The sequence below is a fragment of the Leucoraja erinacea genome, chromosome 1 (assembly GCF_028641065.1).
Source record: "Leucoraja erinacea ecotype New England chromosome 1, Leri_hhj_1, whole genome shotgun sequence".
Classification (NCBI taxonomy): domain Eukaryota; kingdom Metazoa; phylum Chordata; class Chondrichthyes; order Rajiformes; family Rajidae; genus Leucoraja; species Leucoraja erinaceus.
Window position 1 is genome coordinate 62,166,521 of NC_073377.1, and position 18,337 is coordinate 62,184,857.

Consider the following 18,337-nt stretch of genomic DNA (forward strand, 5'->3'; position numbering starts at 1 on the left):
CACTTGAATGCAATATTTATGCTTTAAATTGGATTAGCTATGAATAATGTTAGACTAAATTACATTCCTAATTACATTCCACAGTAGAGCCCAGGCTCCGATCAACATGTGCAGCACATGAATGATCTTAGTATATTCATATATGGAAATCAGATTATAATCAAACACTTGGCCCATGTTGACCAAACTGGGTCTCACTGTACACCTGATATTACTCCTGACCCTGACTCCAGTTGCATAACTTCTTTCATTCCTGATCCTGAGTCCAGCCTTACACCTGGCCCCCTATTCAACCCTGATCATAGCTGCTTACCTGCTTAGGTTCCCAGTGCTGAACACTGTACTATTCCATTCCAGATCTTGACTCTGGATGCACACTTGGCCTTGCTCCTAGCCCCTCTGCACTGACGATATATCTGGCCCAACATAAAGCCCCATATCTGACCCCCTGGACTTAACCTATTACGTTCAAGTCCACAGGTGGATATCTAAAGCGGTAATCTTTTATGGGGCACTTCACAGACCAAATTATGTATAACAAAATTTGCTACATCCATTGGCTTCCTTGTTATCTAACATGCTAGTTACTTTGTCAAAGAAGTCATCAATTGGTTGAACACAATTTTTCATCCATAAAATTATACTCACTCAGCTGTATAAGTATTCTGTTACCATTTCTTTAATTTTCCTAACAAAGTGTCCTGAAGTCATTTTCGCCCCCAATATTTTCAGTATTTTGCTGTCTTCCTCTCAGCTGGGACTTTTCCAAAATGCAAAGTCCAATAACTACATATTTAAGCAATATTATTCTATTAAATGTGATCTTGAGAGTACATAATATTTTCTGTGGTATTCATAACACAACAATGATAAAAAAAATCTTTGTTTTGATTGCACCTACCAACATGCATATATTATTATATTACAGTTAATATGTACTGAGGGCAAATTTTTGTTCCAAAGCTCTCCATTCCCAATTACTTTTACTTTAAAGTGATTGAAATCCAAGTGAAGTTTAAATGGCATCATAAAAGTAAATCCTCCGGAATGGTTGGTATTCATTACGTGGTTGGTTGGGGTCAGTATCAGCACAATTATTATATTAAACTTTGAATCTTTAGATGTTTTGGTTCAAGCTAAAACTAACGGCAAATAATAATCTCCTCACACATTCCCCTGCAAGTATCTCTGTCACTCCTTTAAAATATGCCCCTTTTTTGAACAAGCTCCTAAATATCGCATCTGAATCAGTTTCCATCTGATTACACTCCTTGAGGATGTTTATAGGTGTGCTCAATTAATAAAAATGAGATTGGGGACATTTCTATTCAACCTGTCAAAGGAATTTGGGGGGAGGGGGGGGGTTAGAAATAGTCAGTGAGGTAAACAAACATAATAGTTGAGTTGCAAATGACAATAGTGCTACCTTCGCAAGGAAATCATGGGTTATCGGGGCTGTATGTTGTGACAGACAGCCTGAATCTTGCATGTCATTTTAATATTACACTCATCCCATCCTCCTGGATATTCTGGATTAATTATTTAAGGTTTTGTCAACCAATTACAAATCAGGCTAATTACAATTCAATAATATTAGCCAACTCCGAAGCATGAAGCGTTGAGCATTGGGATCCAGACATCACGGACAACTGGCTTCAGTTCCCTGCTCACATGTGGCAGTGTTCTCCATCTGAACCAGGGGCCATGGAGCGTTTTTGAAAGTGGGAAGGCTGATTGATCACTCATCACTGGCCTTGGGGGTATCCGGTGAGCGAGTGGAGCAACAGAGTGGGGAGAGGGTGTGGAAGGGGGGCATCCACCCAGGGTAGCGACTTTTTGAAATCTGATGTATTAAAATCATGTTTTAGTGCATTGTAGAAGTATGATTTCAATTTTTTGTATGAAGTATTTTTAAGAGGCATCTTTTTAAGGGGTAACCTTTTCCACACAAAGGGTGGTGGGTGTATGGAACAAGCTGCCAGAGGAGGTAGTTGAGGCAGGGACCATCCCAACATTTAAGAAACAGTTAGACTGATACATGGATAGGACAGGTTTGGAAGTATGGACCAAAAGCAGGTAGCGTAGCTGGGACACGTTGGCGGGTGTATGCAGGTTGCGCCGAAGGGCTTGTTTTCAAAATCAAGTGATCGAGTTTTATTGCCATCTACTCAAGAATAAAAACATAGAAAATAGGTGCAGAAATAGGTCATTTGGCCCTTCGAGTCAGCAATGCCATTCAATATGATCATGGCTGTTCATCTAAAATCAGTACCTCTTTCCTGTTTTTCCCCATATCCCTTGATTTTTCTAGCCCCAAGAGCTAAATGTAACTCTCTTGAAAACATCCAGTGAATTGGCCTCCACTGCCTTCTGTGGCAGAGAATTCCATAGATTCTTCACCAGCCTCTCAAAGCATTTCATGACTACCGAGGTAAGGGCCACCGGACGGTAATCATTCAGACAGGCTGGGGAGGCATTTTTTGGTACCGGTACAGTGATGGATTTTTTGAAGCAGGCAGGGACCACGGACTTGTCCAGGGAGAGGTTGAATAATGTAGTGAGCACCGGAGCTAGCTGCGTAGCACAGGACTTGAGTACTCGCCCCGAGATGCCATCGGGGCCTGCAGCTTTTCTCGTGTTCACCCGTGTCAGAGCCCTCCTCACGTCGTGCTCGGACAGCGAGAATGTGTGCATATTCCTCCCTTCAGCTTCGGTAGCTAGCCCGCTGGCGGTATTGTCGATAGTCGGCAGACCTGGAGTGGTGTTGCCCCTCTCGAAACGAGCCTAAAAGGAGTTCAGGTCGTCAGCTAGGGAGATGCCGGCACTTGCGGATGAGGGAGGGGTGCTCCAGTAGTTGGTTACAATCCGTAGCCCCTGCCACAGGCTTCTGGTGTCCTGCTGATTCATCTGTGACTCCATCTTGTCCCTGTACCTTCTCTTTGCGTCCTTCACCGCCCTTCGCAGTCGGTAGGACTCTGCCTTGTAGACGTCCATGTTTCCTGATGCCAGGCCCAAGTTGTAGGCAGCGGTGCGAGCATTCAGGGCCACACAAACAGACCTGTCTACCCAGGGTTTTTGGTTCGGAAAGGTGCTTACCCTTACCGTGGGGACGATGTTGTCGGTTACTGTTGCGATGAAGTCCGTGACTGCTTCCGCGAACTCACTGACGTCACTGGAACTTGCTTCGAACATATTCCAGTCGACATCACTCAGTGCATCTTGCAGCATGGCCTCTGACTGGTCGGACCACCGCTTTACGTCCCTCGTCTCTACCGCTTCCCGAACTATCCTCTGTTTATACTCCGGCAACAGGAAAATGGCAGCGTGGTCAGATTTTCCCAGGGGAGGGAGTGCAACGGCCTTGTAGCCTTTCCTGAACGATGTGTAGCAGTGATCCAAAGTTCTCTCCCCCCTGGTGGCACACGTGATGTGTTGGTAGAAGTTCGGCATGACCTTCTTGAGATTTGATTTATTAAAATCTCCAGCCACCACCATAGCCGCATCCGGGTACTTGTTTTGATGTCGACATAGCACATCGTGTAGGGCCGATAGTGCCATGTCGGTGTCCGCCTGCGGTGGAATGTAGATGGCTGTGACGATCACTGAGCCGAACTCCCGGGGAAGGTAGAATGGGCGGCATGAGATCGTCAGGTGCTCCAGGTCCGGCGAGCAGGAACGGGAAAGCATCTTGATATTTCCAGGGTTGCACCAGTTGTTATTGGTCATGAAGCAGACTCCTCCACCCTTGGATTTCCCAGATGCTTCTGTTCTGTCAGCACGGTGGACAGTGAAGGACTCGGTTGGGCAGATTACCTGATCCGGAATCAGTGAGGTCAGCCATGTTTCAGTCAGGCAGAGGATGTTGCAGTCCCTTATGTCCCGCTGGAATCTGACCCTCGCCCTGAGGTCATCCAGCTTGTTTTCCAGGGACTGGACATTCGCCAGAAGAATGCTGGGCAGAGGTGGACGAAAGGCTTGGGCTTTCAGCCTATTCCGAATCCCCCCCCGATGTTTTCTCCGGGTTTTTCTTGCAGCCGAGCTCTCATTGTTGTTGCAGCAGCTTCTGCTGATCTCTGCTGGCCACGCTGGATCAGTGAGTACAGAGTTTAAAAAGTCTCCATTTGCCCTGGAGTTTAGATTTAAGAGGGTTTCCCTGTCATACTTTGTTAGTACTAGGGAGTTAGAAATTAGAAATAAGTTAAAAAGGAACATAAAAGTTAAAAACACACACAATTTTCGCGGAGCTGCCACAACGGCGACTGGACACGGCCGCGCCATTTTTTTAAATTTTTTTTTAGACTACAAACAGTAGTAAACACTGCCCAGTCCATCATCGGCTCTGACCTCCCTTCCATCGAAGGGATCTATCGCAGTCGCTGCCTCAAGAAGGCTGGCAGTATCATCAAGGACCCACACCTTCTTGGCCACACACTCATCTCCCTGCTACCTTCAGGTAGAAGGTACAGGAGCCTGAAGACTGCAACGACCAGGTTCAGGAATAGCTACTTCCCCACAGCCATCAGGTTATTAAACTTGGCTCAGACAAAATTCTGAACATTAATAGCCCATTATCTGTTATTTGCACTTCATCAGTTTTTTCATGTGGGTATATATCTATATAATGGTATGTGGACACACTGATCTGTTTTGTAGTCAATGCCTACTATGTTCTGTTGTGCTGAAGCAAAGCAAGAATTTCATTGTCCTATCAGGGACACATGACAATAAACTCTCTTGAATCTTGAATCTTGAATCTTGGGCCTGAAACATTAATTGCTTTTCTTTCCATTGATGCAGCTTTGTATGTTGCCTCTCCAGTTATTACAACTTTTATTTTAGATTTCCCGTATCTGCATCTTTCTATTTGTTTTCATCAATGCTCATATACCATTCGTGCCCAAAAATACATCAATCAGCCTTGAATGTTCTAAATACCTAAACATGTATAGCTTTCTGTGTTAGAGAATTCCAAATATTTATAACTCTCTGGATTAGGGGACTGTAACTAATTCAATCTCAGATAGTTAGACTAGATGGGATTTTACAGGATGTTACAAGCTCCCAAGTTATAGGAGTAGAATTAGGCCATTTGGCCCATCGAGTCTACTCCACCATTCAATCATGTTTGACCTCTGCCTGCTAATCCCATTTTCCTGCCTTCTCCTCATAACCCTTGACACCTGTTCTAATCAAGACAGTTACAGGCAGTGAATAGTTGGGGATGGTGAATACATGGTGAATAGTTTTTGAAGATTTCTGATTGTCAGAAATCGAAGCAATGAAAAATATTGACAGCTTGAACAAATAGCTACGTTGGCGAGTGACTTTATTGGCAAGCATGGGCTTTGCGGCACCTTCAACAAATGTGAGCAATTATACCAACTGCTTAAATTCTTTTTCAGTAAATTGAATGTGTGTCCATATGAAAATGTTCAGTATTAGTTTAGCGGAGTTTAGAGATACATCGCGGAAACAGACCCATTGGCCCACCTAGTCCGCACTGACCAGCGATCCCCGCACATTAACTCTATCCTACTCACACACACACTCGGGACAATTTACATTTACACCATGCCGATTAACCTACAAACCTGTACATATTTGGAGTGTGGGAGGAAACCAACGATCTCGGAGAAAATGAATACGGAGAGAACGTTCAAATTCCGTACTGACAGCACCCATAGTCAGGGTCGAACCCGGTTGTCTGGCGCTGTAAGGCAGTAACTCACCGTGCCACCCTGAAAAGAAGTATTTTCACTTTGGGCTCAGCATTTGGCTATTTACTCTGTCCATTCTTAATTACTGAGACTGCAGTTAAAACCAAATTAAATGCATGTCGAACATTTTGGGATAATTTTGAGGAGTGCCTCAAGGTTCGAAACAAATTCAGGTTGATTAGTTTGGGAAAAAAATGCCAATGTGCTGTCTGAAGAAGGGTTTCGGCCCGAAACGTTGCCTATTTCCTTCGCTCCATAGATGCTGCTGCACCCCCTGAGTTTCTCCAGCTTTTTTGTGTAACCTGCATATAACTCTAAATGGCTTGCTTTTGTGCTCTCTCACCATCTCAGTATTTCTCAACTGACATACATACAATGATACGTTCTAATTGTTAGTGGAAATTAATATTTATTTTACTATGTTCTAAGCAATCTGCTGGCAAGATTACATTCTAATTATCACTGTGGAACAATTTCAAACAGTTTCCATTGGACACATTTCTAATATAATGGAAATAAGTATAGAACGAGGAGTAGCAAAATCAGATACCAAAGCCTCACACTGTGTCCTACTGGGGAAGGAAATATACATAAGTATGATGTGTTTGATCAAGCATGCACCTTTTTTGTATAATCTGAGAAGAATCTTAAATAAACTGGACACATCTTCAAGAGCTTAATGTGTTCTCCACTTATACCCGGTGCATTCTGCATATTAATCCACAACACATAGGAATCCACAGGGGATAATATCCTGCACTGGTGATCAGAGAAGGATAGAAAATAATTGAACCTAACATTAGTGTTGAATACATCAAGTTGGCCATTGCTTATAATGGCAGGAGAGTCTGAAAACTCACGATTAGTCACAATAACTTCACTGTGCAAGCTTGCAAATTTAGGCTTAAAAACAGGTGAAAAAGAGGATAGTGCATGTCGATCATCAAGTATAAACCTTGTAATTCTTAAAGTGAGAACAGATCAAGGAGGGGGCTCAGACTCAATCTAGCAAAATTAGGGAAGTTGACAATTATAATAAGCCACATGAACCCTTAAGCTTTAAGCAAAATGATTAGAGATTTTCTTAAGGGCAAATAACATTGTTGAATATGAAGACGAGTGAAAATGTGCCTGCTCAAAACAATGCCATCTCAGAGCATTAATAAAATCCAATCCCATTGATAAGGACAGTCCTGGACACAAAGGTATCCAATTGATTGTATTCATGTATCGTTTTTTTCTCTTGATTGTATTCATGTACAGTCTTTTTCGTGATGTGAACCAAAGTTTTTCACTGTATCTCAGTACACGGGGCAATAATAAACTAGTCTAAGCTAAATTAAACTAAACTAATAATGCCATGTTGGTAGACCATCTGACACTAAGAGCAAAGATATTGCATTAATTGAAATGATAGATAGTCACTTTAAACCAGCAACTTCAGAGACAATAGAAATTACAAGTTCAGAACCAGGAACAAAAATCAGATGAGATCTTTAATAATAATAAAACTGTGTTGAAGAATTGATTGTGGCTACAAAATTTGATGCTTTCTTGAAATGAGCACTGTGCGACAAGTTACTTAAAAATTAGGAAATTCAATCTAAGTGATGAACTACACAAGATTCAACATTTGAGCATGCATGTGAATTTGATGAACATGGCTTCCAAAAGTACAATGATTTAAAATGATGAGAGGGATAGACAGAGTTGATGCGGACAAGCCTTTCCCTTTGAGAATAGGGAAGATTCAAACAAGAGGACATGACTTCAGAATTAAGGAACAGAAGTTTAGGGGTAATATGAGGGGGAACTTCTTTACTCAGAGAGTGGTAGCGGTATGGAATGAGCTTCCAGTGGAAGTGGTGGAGGCAGGTTCATTGGTATCATTTAAAAATAAATTGGATAGGCATATGGATGAGAAGGGAATGGAGGGTTATGGTATGAGTGCAGGCAGGTGGGACTAAGGGGAAAAAAAATTGTTCGGCACGGACTTGTAGGGCCGAGATGGCCTGTTTCCGTGCTGTAATTGTTATATGGTTATATGGTTATATGGTTACTAAGATATTTCAACTGGTACATAATGTCCATGTTGATGCTATAATTGTGAGAGAGAAAAGGCAAGAGCTTTAATATTTTAAAAAAACACAGTAAAAGCTGTAAATGTTCAGCAGGTCACGCAGCAGTTGTAGAGATAAACATAGTCAACCTCTAAAGTCTATGACGTGATGGAGGGTCAGCTCCCTGAAACATTAACGTATGATTTTCTCCCAATGGACGCTGCCTGACCTGCTCAGTATGGCTGCAGTTTTCTACTTTAATTTCCAATTTTCAGCATCTGTAGTTTTTTTTTGCTTTTCAAGCTCTAATCCTAAATCGGAATAAGACAAGAGTGTATGGTGCTAAAGAGAAGCCTGCTAGGAAGAGCTGCTGCTGATGTGGAGGAGATCATTCATCACAAATGTCAGTATGGAGAGGTGCAATGTTTTAATTGCAGGAAGAAAGGGCTTAGATCCTTTGTGTGTAAGGCCAGACAAAGGATTGCAAGCCAAAATTATGACAGTCAAACAGGTTCTCAATGCAAGAGCAACATTTATGACAAAAAAAAAGTCACAAAGGCAATGCTTGTACAATAGTAAATGTAATAAACAGTGAACATGGTTACCCAGTAGAAACAAGGAACTGCAGATGCTGGTTTACCAAGGAAAGTCACAAAATTCAGGTGTAACTCTATGGGTCAGGCAGCATCGCTGGAGCAAACGGAGAGGTGATATTTCAGGTCAGGACCCTTCTTCATACTGCTTTTATGTATCTCCTCTATATCCCACAATTCTGCTCTCGGTCACTCTTCTCCCAAACAGACAAGAGTAAAGTTCCCCTGGTCCAAAAGTGCCTGTCCACTATACAAATGAATTCAAGAGTTCTCCCGAGTTTTCACAGAATCGAACTCGGAGAATTATGGTAATAGCCGCTCGTAGGTACTCGGGGCTCTCGTGGACATTTTTCAACATGTTTGAAAAATCTTCACGAGTCTTCACAAGCTTACCGCGTTTCCCGAGTAACTGCCGTTAGCGTTACGAGCCGTTAAGAAACGTCCCAAGCTCCGACGTACCTGTTACATACATTCTACGTGCTTACCACAAGTTTGATTTTTTTTTAAACTCAGGAGAGCACTTGAATTACCTTGTACAGTGGGACAGGCCCTTTACCTTTCACCCCACCACCAGCATCCAGTGCATCATTCATAAGAAGTAAAGTAGATGAGCTTACGGCTCAGCTAGAGGTTGGTCGATATGACATTGTGGGGATTACTGAGACGTGGCTGCAGGAGGATCAGGTCTGGGAACTTAATATTCAGAGTCAAACATCCTATAGAAAGGATAGGCAGGTGGGAAGAGGAAGGGGGGGGAGGGGGTAGCTCTGCTGGTGAGGGGTGGAATTCAGTCCCTTGCAAGGGAAGACATAGGGACTGACGAGGTAGAGTCACTGTGGATTGAGTTGGGAAAATGTAAAGGCAAGAAGACACTTATTGGTGTTATTTACAGACCCCCCAATAGTAGCCCGGATGTAGGGTGTAATTTGCAGCAGGGGTTAAAACTGGCATATAACAAAGGTAATGCCACTGTGGTGATGGGGGATTTCAATATGCAGGTAGACTGGGAAAATCAGGTTGGTTCAGGACCCCAAGAAAGAGAGCTTGTAGAATGCCTCCGAGATGGATTCTTAGAGCAGCTTGTAATGGGGCTGGCCAGAGAAAAGACAATTGTGGATTTAGTGTTGTCCAATGGACCAGATATGACAAGAGAACTTGAGGTAAAGGACCCGCTTAGAGGTAGTGATCATAATATGATTAATTTTAATCTGCAATTTGAGAAGGAGAACGTTAAATTGGAAGTGGCAGTGATGCAGTTGAACAAAGGGGAATATGAAGGCATGAGAGGGGAGCTGGCCAAAGTAGACTGGAAAGGGATCCTAGCAGGAATGACGGTGGAACAGCAATGGCAGGAATTTCTGGGCATAATCCGGGGGACGCAGGATCATTTCATTCCAAAAAGGAAGAAAGATTCTAAGGGGAGTAGGAGGCAACCGTGGCTGACAAGAGAAGTTAGGGATAGGATAAAACTAAATGAAAATATGTATAACACAGCAAAGAGTAGCCAGAAGCCAGAGGATTGGGAAACTTTCATAGGACAACAGAAGAAAACAAAACGGGTAATACGGGGTGAAAAGATGAAGTACAAGGGGAAGCTGGCCAGGAATATAAAGAAGGACAGTAAAAGCTTCTTTAGATATGTTAAGGGAAAAAGAGTAGCAAAGTCAAATGTGGATCACTTGAAGGCAGTCACGGGTGAAATTATTATGGGCAACAAGGAAATGGCAGAAGAGTTGAATAGGTACTTCGGATCTGTCTTCACTAAGGAAGACACAAACAATCTCCCAGATGTACTGGAGGACAAAGGATCTAAGGGGTTAGAGGAACTGAAAGAAATTTTCATTAGGCGAGAAATAGTATACGATAGGCTAATGGGACTGAAGGATGATATATCCCCTGGGCCTGATGGTCTGCATCCCAGGGTCCTCAGGGAGATGGCTCCAGAAATAGTGGACGCATTGGTGATCATTTTCCAATGTTCAATAGGTTCAGGATCAGTTACTGTGGATTGGAGGATAGCTAATGTTATCCCACTTTTCAAGAAAAGAGCGAGAGAGAAAACGGGGAATTACAGACCAGTTAGCCTGACTTCGGTGGTGGGAAAGATGCTGGAGTTAATTATGAAAGAGGTAACAATGGGGCATTTGGATAGCAGTGAAAGGATTAGTCCAAGTCAACATGGATTTATGAAAGGGAAATCATGCTTGACTAATCTTCTGGAATTTTTTGAGGATGTGACAAGCAAAATGGATGAAGGGGAGCCAGTGGATGTAGTGTATCTAGACTTTCAGAAAACCTTTGATAAGGTCCCGCACGGGAAACTGGTGACTAAAATTAGAGCACATGGTATTGGGGGTAGGGTGTTGACATGGATAGAAAATTGGTTGGCAGACCGGAAGCAAAGAGTAGAAGTGAACGGGTCCTTTTCAGAGTGGCAGGCAGTGGCGAGTGGAGTGCCGCAAGGCTCGGTGTTGGGGCCGCAACTGTTTACCATATATATTAATGATTTGGAAGAGGGAATTACGAGCAACACTAGCAAGTTTGCGGATGACACAAAGCTGGGTGGCAGCGTGAGCTGTGAAGAGGATGTTAGGAGGTTGCAGGGTGACCTGGACAGGTTGAGTGAGTGGGCAGATGCGTGGCAGATGCAGTATAATATAGATAAATGTGAGGTTATCCACTTTGGTGGCAAAAACAAGGGGGCAGATTATTATCTCAATGTGGTTAAGTTAGGAAAGTTGGAGGTGCAGTGAGACCTTGGTGTCCTTGTACACCAGTCACTGAAACTTGCAATGCAAGTCCAGCAGGCAGTGAAGAAAGCTAATGGAATGTTGGCCTTCATAACAAGAGGATTTCAGTATAGAAACATAGAAACATAGAAAATAGGTGCAGGAGTAGGGCATTTGGCCCTTTGAGCCTGCACCACCATTCAATATGATCATATGATCATGGCTGATCAGGAGTAAATTATAGGAGTAAAGAGTAGTTGTATAGGGCTCTGGTGAGACCAAATCTGGAGTATTGTGTACAGTTTTGGTCTCCTTATTTGAGGAAGGACATCCTTGTGATTGAGGCAGTGCAGCGTAGGTTCCAGAGATTAATCCCTGGGCTGGCGGGACTGTCATATGAGGAAAGATTGAAAAGACTAGGCTAGTATTCACTGGAGTTTAGAAGGATGAGGGGGGTCTTATAGAAACATATAAAATTATAAAAAGGACTGGACAAGCTAGATGCAGGAAAAATGCTCCCAAAGTTGAGCGAGTCCAGAACCAGGGGCCACAGTCTTAGAATAAAGGGGAGGTCATTTAAGACTGAGGTGATAAAAAGCTTCCGGCGACAATTAGTGGAATCCATCACTTGACGCAATAGATGATAGTGGTAGCAGAATTAGCTCAGGATACTTCCAGTTTCCAGCCCCAGAGGGCACAGTCACCCTACTCCTTTCTCCTCCTTCACACACTCATCTCCTTTCCCCAAGTCCCTCATTTCCCTTTTATCCCCACTGTTTACCCTCCACCCCACCACTTCCGCCTATATCCCTCCCTCTCGCTTTACATTTCACTCCCCTTCTCTACTTATCTCACACTCTATTGTCTTCTTTTCATCTCTAGCCTTTGTTATTTACTCCACGCATACAATCCCTCTAACCTGCATTCACCTATCATTTGCCAAGCGTTTTCCCACCCCCACCATTTTCTTTCCAGCTTTCTCCCCCCTGCCATTGTCTTCGGTCCCAACCCGAAATGTCACTTGTCCATAGATGCTTCCTGACCTGTTGAGTTCCTCCAACACATTATGCTTTGCTTAAGCTTCTAGTATCTGCAATTCCTTGTGTCTCCCCTGTACTATATTGTATCTGAAGAAAAGCATGAAGAGCAAAGCTTAAACAGAAATACCACTAGCAACAATAATAGAAATTGTAACATTAATTATAAAAATTAAACTGAAATAAATGATCAGTACATCAATGTGAACACCGTTACACTTACTGGCTTAAATATGAGCGTCATCAAAAAGATTGGCAAAGTGCCATTCACAAAAAAGCACAGAAAAATTGAAGGATATTGAAGGACACTGAGACCGTTATATTTCTATATTACTAAAAATCTGATCTTGACCACTTCCTGTTGTTCTGTATATTGATTTTAGATAAAACACTGCCACTTATGGCTTTGATTTTTGGGCATCTTACTCAGAGTCCCCCTCCGCTGCGCAGGACAAGAGGATATTTCCCATCGATGAAAAATAAAGGAGTTATTAGTGTTTAAAAAAAAATTGAGATTCTCTCTCCTGAAGGCCACGCCCCTTCCAGAGGAACTATAAAACCCATAAGTGTTGAGTGCCTCAGTCAGTCTCTGCAAGATGGGGGAGCCTACTAAACTGTGTGGTTTTACTAACCTGTCAGTGCCCTTAATGTGGTTTGAAAATATAATTTGGAAATGCTAAAGCTGTGTTGCCTTTGCTTTGGAAATGCTAAAGCTGTATTGCCTTTGGTTTGGAAATGCTAAAGCTGCGTTGCCTTTGGTTTGGAAATGCTAAAGCTGAGTTGCCTTTGGTTTGGAAAAGCTAAAGCTGTGCCTTTGGTTTGGAAATGCTAAAGTTGTGTTGCCTTTGTTTTGGAAATGCTGAAGCTGTGTTGCCTAATTAAAGTTGCCTTGCCTAATTAAATTTGTTGCCTAATGCCCAATTAAAGTTGCCTTGCCCAATTAAAGTTGCCTTGCTTTCAATATAATTAAAAGTCTAATCTTGATCACTTCCTGTTTGCGTTTTATATTGATTTTAGAATAAACGTTACCACGTACGGCTGTGATTTTTGGCCATCTTACTCAGAGTCCCTCTCCGCTCATCAGGTGCCGAGTATTTTTCCCATCGATGAAAAATAAAAGAGTTGTTAATGTTTAAGAAACGTTGAGATTCTCTCTCCTGTCAATCACGCCATGAAGGCCACGCGCCTTCTGGTGGTAGGAGGGAAAGGACTATAAAACGCAGAAGTGTGGGCGTGGCTCAGTCTCTGCAAGATGGAGGAGGAAGAGGTCGCCACTCGCTGTCTTGAGTGGCCTTGCACCCCGCTTGAAATGGTATGAAACTGCACTTGACTTTGGTGGCATTGCACCCTGCTTGAAGTGGTAAGAAACTGCACTTGAATTTGGTGGCCTTGCACCCTGCTTGAAATGGAATTTCAAGGAATAGCCATGAGTCAACTGCCAGCCTACCAGCCGTGAGTGAGCTGCCAGCACAACAGGCTTGAGTGACTGAGCTGCCAGCCCAAGAATCAATTCGGCCCACAATTTCCATACTAGCCCTCTGGAAACCAGTCCCTTCAGCCCACAACACCCATGCTAGCACTCCAGAAAGCCCCCCCCCCCTCCAACTGGCCACCAATTTTGGAATTGGTGGAGAGGTGGAAGATTGCGTAGGCGGACCAACCCTCCCGTGTGATGCTTAGTCTAGTAATTTATATAAATGGTCAAAAATTGAAGATTGTGTTAATGGAAGCTGTCTCTACAAACTGACCAACTCTATGAAGAAAATGTATTTCAAAGAAATTTGGCTGAAATCAACTCGCTTTAGCTTCTGCAACAATATGTCCACATATGTTGGCATTATGGAGCAGAAACTTACTTATGCATTAACTCCAACACATTAAGTTCATTCGGTAGTAAAGTGTCATTGCCAAGGATCTGTCCCCCAACTTAAACTTATAGCCCATAGACTGGCTCATTTTACATCTCTCTTGGAAACCCTTATAGCCTTGCAGAAGCATACTTGAACTCCTTGCACAGTACAGATTTGCAAATGAGACTAGCTTAGAGGCTAGCTTGGGGCATCTTGGTCAGCATGTGCAAGTTGGGCCAATGGGCCTGTTTCCATGCTGTATGACTCTCTAATACAATCAAGTGTTAGATGCTGTATGACTCTCTAAGTCAATCAAGCAGCGTTGGAATGTTCCAGTGGCCGTGTGGGAAAAGAAGACAGTGGATCTTGTCGCAAGCTTCCCCAAGTAAACTGCCCAAATCACATGGCCAGTCACCATAGAAAATCTCAGTTCAGCATCAACACTTGGTTTGCTGGTGAGGAGAATAGATCTTCATCGATCCTTCATCTTGCAGCTCAATCCCACCACAAGCTGCCTTTGAATTGGCTGCACTCTGGTTGAGATAGATGCCCATTTCCTCCTGGAGCATGTGCTTGTTGAGAAGAACCCCAGGGCATGGACTGAGTTCACAGTTGTCAGAAATGATTAACCACGGAAGACACAAGTTGGTCTACCTGAAACCTGTTGGCATTCCAGTGTGAGGAGGTGCCAACAACTTAATGTGGCAAGAGGGCACATTCTGAGGCATAGAACCACATACTGAGAAAAGCACCTAACACAAAAGCTTGAAAGCTTGAAGTCCTCCCATCACTGGGCACTTAGGTGCTGGTGTCCCTGTGTGACAGTAACTAAAAACTATTGCTAATGGGATTTAGGGGAATGAAAATTTTTTGACCTGCTGCTATAATGTAAATATCAGAAATGAAAATAATAATATGGTAGTACTTCAAATGAATTCAATGCACTAACCTGTATTGTACAACTGTATATTTAAGAATAAAATATGTCTTGTTCTATTTATATATTTACAACAAATATGTACTATTTGCTTTTCAGTTCTGACACTTTTTAATATAATTTTACATTACAGTAAGCTGCTTTGAAAATAGTTGGGTGCCAGGTTGAAAGCTAACTGTTTTGGCTGTGACAAATTTGGATAGCAATTAAGAAACTGCATGGATGAGTTATTAAAGTAATTAATGATATTCCTGAACAAGATCTGATGTGAGAGTCAGTGCCTAGGTGAGAGAAGGACATTTTTTTTTTAGAGAAACAAAGCTTTACTGAATTAATTTTTTTCTTTGTCACATGCTTTTGATTACTGTAATTCACTGGATGCCAGTTTATCATCTCCACCCCATAAAATAATATTTTTATGGGTAATAGGAAATTATTTCTTGCCTTTTTTGGTTCTATCATAATTATGTCACTACTCGGACAAATAATTTTGAATTCGGCATGGAAGCTTATTGATAAATATAGTAGTCTGGAAGTTCCACAGAGATTCTCTTCATTGTCTGCTGAAGTATCTGTTGGGAAACTTACGGAAGTTGCTGACAAAAACTGCAAAAGGCTGCAAAAATGTACTACTCCTTGCACCAGTCTTCTGCTCTGCCAATCTGTGGTTAAAGGTGTGATGGGAGAACCCATGCAATTTCAGGACACTGAAAGTCCTGAAAATTGGTTCAATCAACACTGGATTAGGAGAGAATCAGAAAGTAAGTAACATTTGCATTGTAAAGCTCACAGTCCAAGCATGGATGGGTTCATTCCTGAAAGTTTGATCAAAGAAAATTCTGGGCATATGATGTGCAGTTAAGTCAAGCTTTGAGGCTTCAACAGAAGATTTGGCATTAGTTTTCCATTATCCCGTTCTCCATTGGTCCACTAATGAAATTAATCTTTCCTGATTTACCCAAAGTACAGTTTGCATAAGGCAGAAAATAGGTTTTCTCGAAAGGATTATCTATATTCTTGATTCATCATAAGAATGTTGAATTGCTTAATAATAATTTAAATTGAGTGAAATAAATGTCATTGCAATACCGCAACAAGATGTGAATTTAATGCCTACACAATAAGGGGCCTGATGATTTGAATGAAATGACTTTGAGTTACAAGGGGTGGATTGCAAACCCTGTCTGGTAATTTTGCTTTGCATTCTTCAAGCTCACCTCAGTATCATTTTATCCCTCCCCACCCCATTTTTCCTTTCTTGTCATTATTTCTCAGGACAGCCCACTGATGTTGCAGTCTGACAGGAATGTAACCGTGAATGCTCGCAATAACCTTGGACAGATTACTGGGCAGCTGACAATTGGTGAGTTTGTTATTCTGTGATTGTATTTTTCAGTCAGAATCACTTTATCTGTCCGCTAATCGGGTGACAAGCTCTGTAGATCAAGTGTTTGCAGATTCATGCCAGCACTTACCCTCGTCTCTCAAGTCTCATTTGTATTAAAGCATGTCCAAGGCTTCAGATCCAACATTTCTTTTTTTTTCTAAATTACTAAATTATTTCTTTCAATCTGGGTTATATCAGCATTTGATCATCCCTTTCAGAAGCCTTACTATGGACTTCATTGCAATTAATTTATGCTATTTAATTAAAATATATCTTTTTATCAGTCTGCACTTCATAACCACCAATGTAATAGCTCTCATACCATGTTTCTCCACAAGATTTATAATGTGATATTCATTTTATCTTTAACTTCCTCTTGATGCAATGATATTAAATGTACCATCAAGCAATTGGCAGGTATCTGAGAAAAGATCAAAATTTCATTTTGCATATGTTGTTGATGAGTTTTTATACATTAATTAATTTTATTTTTAAAAAATCCTAGTTTTAATCTTCCACTGGCTTATGCCTCAGTCATAAAATTAACTGATTCTTCTTCCTTCAGTTTCAATGTGAACACACAGCCGTACAAAGCGGGCTGAAATTATCAGAACATTGCAGGCTTACAAAATGAGGGCTGTAAAGCTTACTTCAAAATATAAATGCAACTGTCATTGTATTCTCTAAATTTTACCCTATAGACGAGACTGTATTCTCAGAAATACTAGGCAAAATTGCTTGTTCACATTGTAAAGCACTGGAATGAACTCCCTTGATAGGTCACTTGCCAATTCAAACAACCCAAAAGGCCTCAGGTTTGATTCTTGGCCTGTGCAAGTTAGATGACCTTTGCAGATGAGAAAGTACAAGGATTAACTTAAGGCTCCTTGGCCAAGAAGAGGAAAATCTGCTTAAGTGCTGACAGCTCATCTCTAGTTGGTGCTTTGCTGGAAAGTGCATGAAAGGAGATCCCATGTGAGCTATGGCAGCTGCAATTACGCTGCATAGCCAAAAGAAACATCAGATCAACAATGGAACATAACGCTTGAGGCTTTGTTACTTCAGTCTTACATTTTCACAGGAAGGGCACTGGCAAGTGTTTCCTAAAACAACTTCAAGAGGCCATTTGCTTTTTCATATTGCCAATTAGACAAAACTCAAATCGAAAGTAAACCATAGAATAGCAGATATTTTTCAATCATCTTTTCCATATGTGTCACTGGGTAGATTAGATTATAGCCGGTTATGGATTAGACAGTGCAATTCAAGTTTGTTTTTATCCTTAGAGGTCAAACTGTAATTTAATCATCCAGTCACACAGCATGATATGTTACTGAGCCTAGAACCAGGAAATTCTCAGAATCTGCTCGTCTCAACCAAAGCAGTGGAGGATCATATTAACTGACTGTATGTTCCCAGAGGCCACAGTTTAAGAATAAGGAGTAAGCCATTTAGAACGGAGACGAGGAAACACTTTTTCTCACAGAGAGTGGTGAGTCTGTGGAATTCTCTGCCTCAGAGGGCAGTGGAGGCCGGTTCTGTGGATGCTTTCAAGAGAGAGCTAGATAGGGCTCTTAAAAATAGCAGTCAGGGGATATGGGGAGAAGGCCAGAACGGGGTACTGATTGGGGATGATCAGCCATGATCACATTGAATGGCGGCACTGGCTCGAAGGGCCGATTGGCCTACTCCTGCACCTATTGTCTATTGTCTATTGTCTATTGAGACAAATAAATTATACTATTACTTATTGTCTATGTTTTTGTGCTGAAAATAAATACATTATTCCCTTTATCATGTATCCGCTCACTGGGTGGCTCAATTGTAATCATGTATTATTTATCCGCTGACTGGTTAACACGCAACAAAAGCTTTTCACTGTACCTCGGCACACGTGACAATGAACTAAACTAAAAGTCCACCCTGTGGAAAGTAGTTTGAGGGGGGGGGGGGAGGCTGGTAAAGAGAGGTGATGGTGGGGCTGGGATAAAGCCTGGCAAGGGATCGGTGAATAGTGATTGGGGGAG

At 42.1% G+C, this 18,337-nt stretch overlaps 1 protein-coding gene across 1 annotated transcript in view; it reads left to right on the forward strand.

The window, feature by feature from the left end:
* LOC129697235 (zeta-sarcoglycan) overlaps positions 1 to 18,337 on the forward strand; it is an 877,180-nt gene that overhangs the window by 713,625 nt on the left and 145,218 nt on the right. The window contains exon 4 of the mRNA XM_055635588.1: positions 16,199 to 16,286. Coding sequence (XP_055491563.1) covers positions 16,199 to 16,286 — 88 coding nt within the window. The remainder of the gene's footprint in view (positions 1 to 16,198; positions 16,287 to 18,337) is intronic.